At 42.4% G+C, this 7653-nt stretch overlaps 1 protein-coding gene across 1 annotated transcript in view; it reads right to left on the bottom strand.

Annotated features, from left to right (window-relative positions):
• Positions 1 to 7653, bottom strand: part of ATRN (attractin) — a 117233-nt gene that overhangs the window by 99363 nt on the left and 10217 nt on the right. Inside the window, exons 4-5 of the mRNA XM_009332713.1 lie at positions 2375 to 2503; positions 120 to 325 (exon numbers count right to left, since the gene is read on the bottom strand). Of these exons, the coding sequence (XP_009330988.1) occupies positions 120 to 325; positions 2375 to 2503 (335 nt within the window). The remainder of the gene's footprint in view (positions 1 to 119; positions 326 to 2374; positions 2504 to 7653) is intronic.

Here is a 7653-nt window from a genome sequence, read left to right on the forward strand (position 1 = left end):
CCTAGTCAAAATGCTAATACTTGTTAAGCAGAACATTCCCAAGTACTCCCAATTAAACTGCAAGAGCCACACACAGAAAAGGCATCCAAAGGCTTCTCCATATTAATCGGGAGACTTACCTTGCCAGCCTGCAGAGCACAAACAAGCCTTAGTATCATTAAAGTTGCAGTGCCCTCTCTCGGGTGCCCCACAATCATCTGCGCAGTAGGGAATATCACAGGCTTCTCCCTTCCAGTATTTGGCACATTCACATTCAAGAGCATCGCTGCTGTTATTGAGCTTGCACTCTCCCCGGCCGGAGCAATTATTGGGACACATATTGAAACTGCGAACATCAGGGAAAGAAGGTCTGTCAGTAAGGAAACGGACTCCCAAGCCGCACCTCTTATTAACGAATACAAGAGTGATGTTGAGCAGAAGTTAATACAGCTCTTTGCTAACATACAAACCGACGAGAGCCGCTCATCTAGAGCCTGATGTGATGGACCCGTAGAGATTTGTTCTCTACCATCTACAGAGCTGCCTCGCTTAACGAGTTAAACTTACAACTCCTCCGAAAAATTATCAATATGATTTTTAGCCATTTATAATGCAAATGAATTGCCTTAAAACGCCCAACAGTAAGTGAAGAATTTAATCAGCGCTTAAGGCTTTTGTGGTGTCTGTGCAATTTATACTTAAACTACTCACAATTAAGTGCTATTCTGGGATCTGCTTACCAAGGGAACACACTTGAGATGAATCCCAAGCCAGAGATGTGCGTGTTTTGACTCATTTCTGATTTTAGAATATCTGCAACGTAGCTGAGGCAAAACCAGACACATCCCTGGTGAAGATCCAAATTCAGAGACCCTATACATTTCCAAATTCCAGTTTTTGCCGGTGTATCAACCAGTATAACTCACAGATGGGGATTACTACCCAATATTCTCACTGTCATGCGACAGGTGGAGTCACCGGCTCCAAGACCATAATTTCACAAATGTTTGTGGACTACCTATGTTCAGTAGTAACTATAAAGACTGTTAAACTGAAAAGGAATAAATACACCCTTTTATCTACTCTCTGCAAAAATGTTAGGAGGAAACCTAACGACCAGAACACACAGAAGAAACAAAACACAAAACAGTACTTGAAAATTGTTTGAAATGATCGAGAAAGTGAAGAGTTAAAGGAATACTGAAATATCTTAAAGGAACTTAAAAAAGGCAGGTTATTCTTTAAGATGACGTCTCCCTTGGATTGCAACAGCGCAATACCGACAGCTGGCAGCAGGGGGTTGTCATGGTTTATGGTTATCAGCCAGACTTCGAAAATGCTACTGCTCCAGCTGCTGTGTTTCAAGTAACTTTGCAAAGGCTCCTCATTTTCTTCCGGAGCTTTCAAGGGGTGCTGAACGTTCTGCGTTTTTCAAAGAATCCACTGTATATTTAAGTGCTTAATAAGGCTGAAAGCACCAAGACTAGTATTCAAAAAACTAAGCGCATCATTTTAAGGAAAACTTTCAGTTATGCAAAAAGTCAGTTATGACCAAGGATTTTGCAGCTGATTTTCTTTTTGAAAGAGAGGTGAGAACTTCTGCAAGTTACACCCAAATTAAAATCTCCCAGTGCAGCACAAACATAATTTGTATCTGTAGGAGCCAAAAATTCAAAGCTCATGATCCCCACCCAGAAGCAAGAAATTCCATCTCTGCTAGCACGTCCACGCTGACATCATTTACTTCAAAACAAAACCTTTCTAAAAGCAGTCGATGAATTAGTGAGTACCCTAGAATTATTTTTAAAAAGCTTACCGATGAGGACTAAATATACGTTAGCGAACGGAAAGCACCCACCTATAATATTTAAAATATGAACCAAAGAACATAACAAAACCATTCCAGACTAAAAAGGAGCCAGATTAAGCAATTCGATCCAAGGACTGAATAAGAAAGAGCATCCCAAAGAAAATGGCTTGGGGATCCTCAACAGCAGGTACAGGCCAGTGTCCCAAGTGAGACGTGTGTGCTTGTGCAGAAGCGTGTTTGTGCAGAAGTATCTCCGCAGAACGCGTAAGAGCACACACATGCACAAAATACATCAATTCTGGTTGACTGAACATGATCAAATAAGTCTAACAACATAAAATAAATAACATGATGTCTTTTTGAGCAAACATTTGCCCACGCTTACAACTGACAACTGAAGTTAATGCTGAGCACATTACAGTTATTAGCCGTTGCAAGGGTATAATAAAGATAAAAATCTAAATTCAAGTATCTACTCATAATTACATGCTTCAATGGCAATCGCTTATTTCAAGACAAAACTGAGAAAAGAGGAAACCTCCTTTTGCTCAACCTGCAACATCACTTTGGAGTGGTACTACTTACTTATATGTGATGTTAAACCCTGTTAAATTATAGGCAGCATCACTGAAGAAATGCAGAAGAGCATATCCAGAAGTAGCTACAACTTCTGGTACTGTTTCATTGCTATCTTTCTCAGGAACAATAAGACCACTGGAAAAGAAAAAAAAAAAAACAAACCACAATGTTAGAAGTTAAATTAAAAAAGGCAAAGCAACAATAGTAAATACATCAGTATTAATAAAACAATTGAAATTCAAGGTATTTATTTGCATCTATTTGAAGTATACTGAATTTGTGTGAAGTAACGATCATTTTCATAGTGCAGTGTTATCAGCTTGTTTTCCTTCAACAGAACTCCTTAAATATTCAAAAGGAAGTGTCTCGACATCGTGAGTACGCATACTCAACCAACCCTCAAAACAACCCCATTCTCATAGGTGTAAGAACCCTCAAGACCCTCTCAGAAAGATAAAACCACATTCTTCAGGGACCGGCTTATTAAGCCCTCCTGCTTGGCTTAATTATCTGCAATACAGTGACCGAGTTACTGACCAAGGAGTGCAGACAAATTAGGATATTGAGGCTATCGAGAGTAGCGTTACTGCTGCCCTCAACATGCATTGGTTGAGGGCATGTTGGTCTGCACGACTTTGGTCTACAAGAAGGAATGGCTGCAGAAAGGAATGCAAACAGAAAACCCTGAAGTGATCAACTTGGCTCTTCTGAAAGATAAGTGTATGTGAGAAGTGTTTAACCTGAGCGAACCTGAAGCGGTCTAGAATTCCAGTTATTCTTACCAAAAACCTACTTTCCCTCCCTTATTATTCTGCCATGATTTAAACAGGACCCATTCCTAAAACGAGGTGGCATGTTTGAAAACAGAAATTAGCGTGTCCCAAAAGCATAAAACCTGCTGTACCAAGCCAACCTCAAGGTCTGCGGAGCCCAGTATTTCCTCCTGACTAGGGGCTACAGCAAACGTTTGGGAAAGACCGTGACAAATAAAGCAAGTACGGAGCATTTTGGCGATGCGTTACCCAGCTTCCAGAAATCCACAGTTCAGGCGCTTTGGCCTGGAGAATGCACCCAAGTCATCACTTTTAACCATTCATCCATGCTTCTATATAATTCCTCTCTCAACCACTTATACCCTTTTCACCTGGAAAATCTGCAGCAGGGAGGTCAACAATTTAACTCTGCAACAGCAGAGAAAGGACTTCCTACGCTCCCTTTATGTCTGCTGCCCGATCATCCACTGATGCCTCTTGGGGTCCTCCTCTATGAGAAATAAGTACAATCGCCCTTACTCACCATCTTCCTGCCACCCACTCTTTCACAAAGTTCCAACCCAACTCATCACATCCACGTTTGTTGCCTTTTCTGTCCTAAAAGGCTGTCACACGCACTATTCCCACCTCATTCATTGCTTCACACTTCTGGTCACCTCTGGCTGTTTCTCTACACCCTTCCAGGGTCTGCTAGATCCTCCGGCCTTTTAGTTTTCCAGGGGTGGTGGAGAGAAGGGAGGATGGTGGGCAGGACTATTTACAGTGTTCGAGATTGGACACAGTACAGATTCATATAACGATCTGCCAAAATACCTGGAGTAAGCTGGAAAGGAGACGAAATATCTCTTGAAGGCAGTAACTACTACCTATTTACCTATTGCACAAAATGGTTTGTATCTGAAAGGGAATGTTTATTCTTCTTTTAACAGAAGCCTGACAACAACCAAACAAAAGAAGTCAGTTCCTCCCTCATACAAAAGACAGAAGAGGAAGCATAAATTTGAAGTCTATTGAATTTATTTTTTTAAAAGCCTTTATCTAAGCAAAGCGCATTGTCTACCACCACCTATTCATAGTCAGCTGTTATTTTCTTGTAAAGAACCATCTTTCCCCCAGCCTCAGTCCTATTTTCGAAGGCTAAGTCGAAGCTTTTTGACAAGCAGAGACTCCAAACCCCAGAGTGGAGCATGTCGGGCAGGGAACCGAAGGCAGCTCCGGCCGCTGCGGGTCTGCAGGCAGGCAGCGGCTCCCCTGGGAAAGCAGCTGAGCCTGGTTTCATGCCCTGCGACTTCTGAACATCCGAGGGCACCATCGACTAAAAAGCAATGATGAAAGAATTTTCCCCCCGAGAAGAACTTACTTTTCCTCTTTTGAGATCTGTTCAGAACAGAAAGCAAATGCATTTGAAGACAGTTCCCTAGGACAGGGTAAATGAGTTTCTACACCCGAGGAAAACACTCACAGCTATCCGCAGCAACCCATTCACATCGCCTGTAGAATCATAGAATCACAGAATCATTAAGGTTGGAAGAGACCTCCAAGATCATCGAGTCCAACCATCAACCCAACAACACCATGCCCACTAAACCATGTCCCTAAGCGCCTCAGCTACACGTCTTTTAAATACCTCCAGGGATGGTGACTCCACCACTTCCCTGGGCAGCCTGTTCCAATGTTTAACCACTCTTTCAGTAAAGACATTTTTCCTCACATCCAATCTAAACCCCCCCTGGTGCAACTTGAGGACATTTCCTCTCGTCCTATCGCTTGTTACTTGGGAGAAGAGACCGACCCCCACCTCGCTACAGCCTCCTTTCAGGTGGTTGTAGAGAGCGATGAGGTCTCCCCTCAGCCTCCTTTTCTCCAGGCTAAACAACCCCAGTTCCCTCAGCCGCTCCTCATCAGACTTGTTCTCCAGACCCCTCACCAGCCTCGTTGCCCTTCTCTGGACACGCTCCAGCACCTCGACGTCCTTCTTGTAGTGAGGGGCCCAAAACTGAACACAGTATTCGAGGTGCGGCCTCACCAGTGCCGAGTACAGGTGAAGCACTTTGTGACTTTATGCTTCCTGTGAAGCACTTTGTGACCTGAATTTTTCTGTCCCCGCGATACAAGGCAATGGTGCGCTCGAAGAATAACACAGACACCCACTGATCCTTTCCAAAAGCTTTTGCTGTAGACATTGGGGGTGTTTGCACCAAAAGTAACAGATGAACGTGTTACCTACAGCGGGGTAAATCTGCAAACCGTACGACAGCCCTTCCTGCGCAACAAGTCTTACTGTGGACAAAAAAAAAAAGAAAAAATATATCCTTCGTTTTACCAACATGCCATAAAAATGCAGCAACCTGATCCCACGTTTTGGCTAAACAACTCCAGCACATTTGCAGATATGTAGCTCAATAAATATTTCCTTGTGAGAAAGCCAATTATTTTTTCTTCTTTCAGATCTCAAGGATATAGGATTAAAAGGCAAAATTCACTGCCGCCTCCTCCGTCTGTAAGAGGTGCCTGTTTAATTTTAAAATTTGAGACTTCTGATCTGAAGACGATCTCTCCCAAAAGACCGTCTCCTGAAACATCAAAGAACAAAAAGTCTAATAAACTTCTTGCTATTTGGTTCATAGTTTTCCTTTGTAATGCAAACTATAGGACGGTGTGTCTCCGCCACAGGAAAACAGGCATCTGAATGTAATTCAGGGTAGGGCAAACTACAGCTCAGGGACAAGAGAAAATTCCTTTGTTCTGATTTATTCTTCTTCAGGCTTTTTCTTGCAGCACTGATCACTGATATTACAGGGCAATCTAACCCGAAAGCCCTGGAACAGGAAGAACAATGACAGCAAAGAATACAAAGTACAGAGCGAATAGCGGTAGTGAGAGAAGACAAAATCCCCCACAGTAACCTTTCCTAATAAAAGGACTAGCGCAGGACAATTATTCGTTCTCTCTTCGAACTCTCGATCCTGGGATTTGCTTGGGAAGAACGCAGGTTCCTCCCTAGCAGATGCTCTCACCGCGTCTCCCACTTGCTCCTTTCTTTCCATCTTTTTCTGATGACTCATACGTAAATATACTAGAGAGGACGTTATCCCACCTACACATGCTTAAAACAGCCTGATGAAACTTAATAGACAGACTGCAGTTTCGTTCAGAGAAAGTCATGAAGGGAACACAACACAACGATAACGATCAGGTCCTTGAAAGGTCAAACCTCAAAAACTGTGAATAAATACAGCGTGTGTACAGCATCATTTTGAATAAACCAGCACAAACAGAATTTACACTATCTGCCATGAAAAAAAAAAAAATTCCAGTAGGCAGAATCAGAATGATAAAGGATTATGCAAAACTTCCTTTAAACTACAATCCAGAATCTCTCAAACTCGACCCTGGCCAAGATTAGCCTATTTCACAATGTACAGCTTCTAGTTCTTTTTATAAGGTTTCAAAACATTTCACAATCATCACTACTCCAAAGCAAATAAATACTCCTACTCAGCTAAGCTGTCCAATGACACTGTTTCTTCGATGTCGAAAGGCAAACCTCTGTTTTGCCCTGAAACAGCTTCTATTTTCTGTGCACTGGATTTGTAGAGTCGGTGGCAGAGTGAAAAAACAATATCCAGGAGACCCAACTTCTCCGTCGCCCTGCAGACACCACCTGCCTTCCTCTCTCCCCTACACCACAGAAAAATGGGAATTATTTAAAACGAAGGGCATCTCCTCTATTACTTTTCCTTTATTTGCTATGCAAGCGTCACGGTGATGGCGTATTCATCATTTTCTCCTAAGACACAACCTGCCAGTGTGGCAGAGATCAAAAGCGTAAGATCCTACCGAGCACAAAATAGTCGAGAAGGAAGAAGATGGGAGCCACAAAAGGAAAGGGAGAAAATAATGAGTACAGATCACAGAGAAGTGAAAGGATAAAGGTGATAACAAAACATTGGTAGCATATTGGATTCGCAAGCTAGCGAAATGCAATGAGAAACCATTCTCTTCTCCTAATTTTTAAAATATGGACACACATGGACACAAAATGACACCATTTCTCCCTTAGTAAAAAACAGTCTGTGCACATCACCATACTCACAACTACAAGAGTAAAAATAAACAACAACAAAAAAAGAAAGAAACCAAAACCAGAAATTACAAGAGACTAGAAATAAATCAATGCCAAAAAACACAAAAGGAGGGGTGAAAATAAGGAGACATCTCAAATTGATTTTCTTAAAGGAAATGCTAAGATTCTTGTGCAGCAAGATGACTCCCAAACACGGACTTTTAAGGAAACAGAGCAATTACGATGACACTTATAAAAATAATTTAAAAAAAAAAAAAGACTCATTCCTGAGAGCTGGCAACACCCCAAAGTACAATTTTTCTTGAAACCCTCTTCCCTCGTTGCACTACGGACAGACCCAGCTGCTGCAGCACAGCACAGGGCACGCCTGCCTGCCCGCAGAGCCCTCCGGATCAAGGGCGCTCGCCCCAAAATCCTCTCCAGCT

This window comes from Pygoscelis adeliae, unplaced genomic scaffold, assembly GCF_000699105.1.
Source record: "Pygoscelis adeliae isolate BGI_AS28 unplaced genomic scaffold, ASM69910v1 Scaffold29, whole genome shotgun sequence".
In the NCBI taxonomy this organism is placed as follows: Eukaryota; Metazoa; Chordata; class Aves; order Sphenisciformes; family Spheniscidae; genus Pygoscelis; species Pygoscelis adeliae.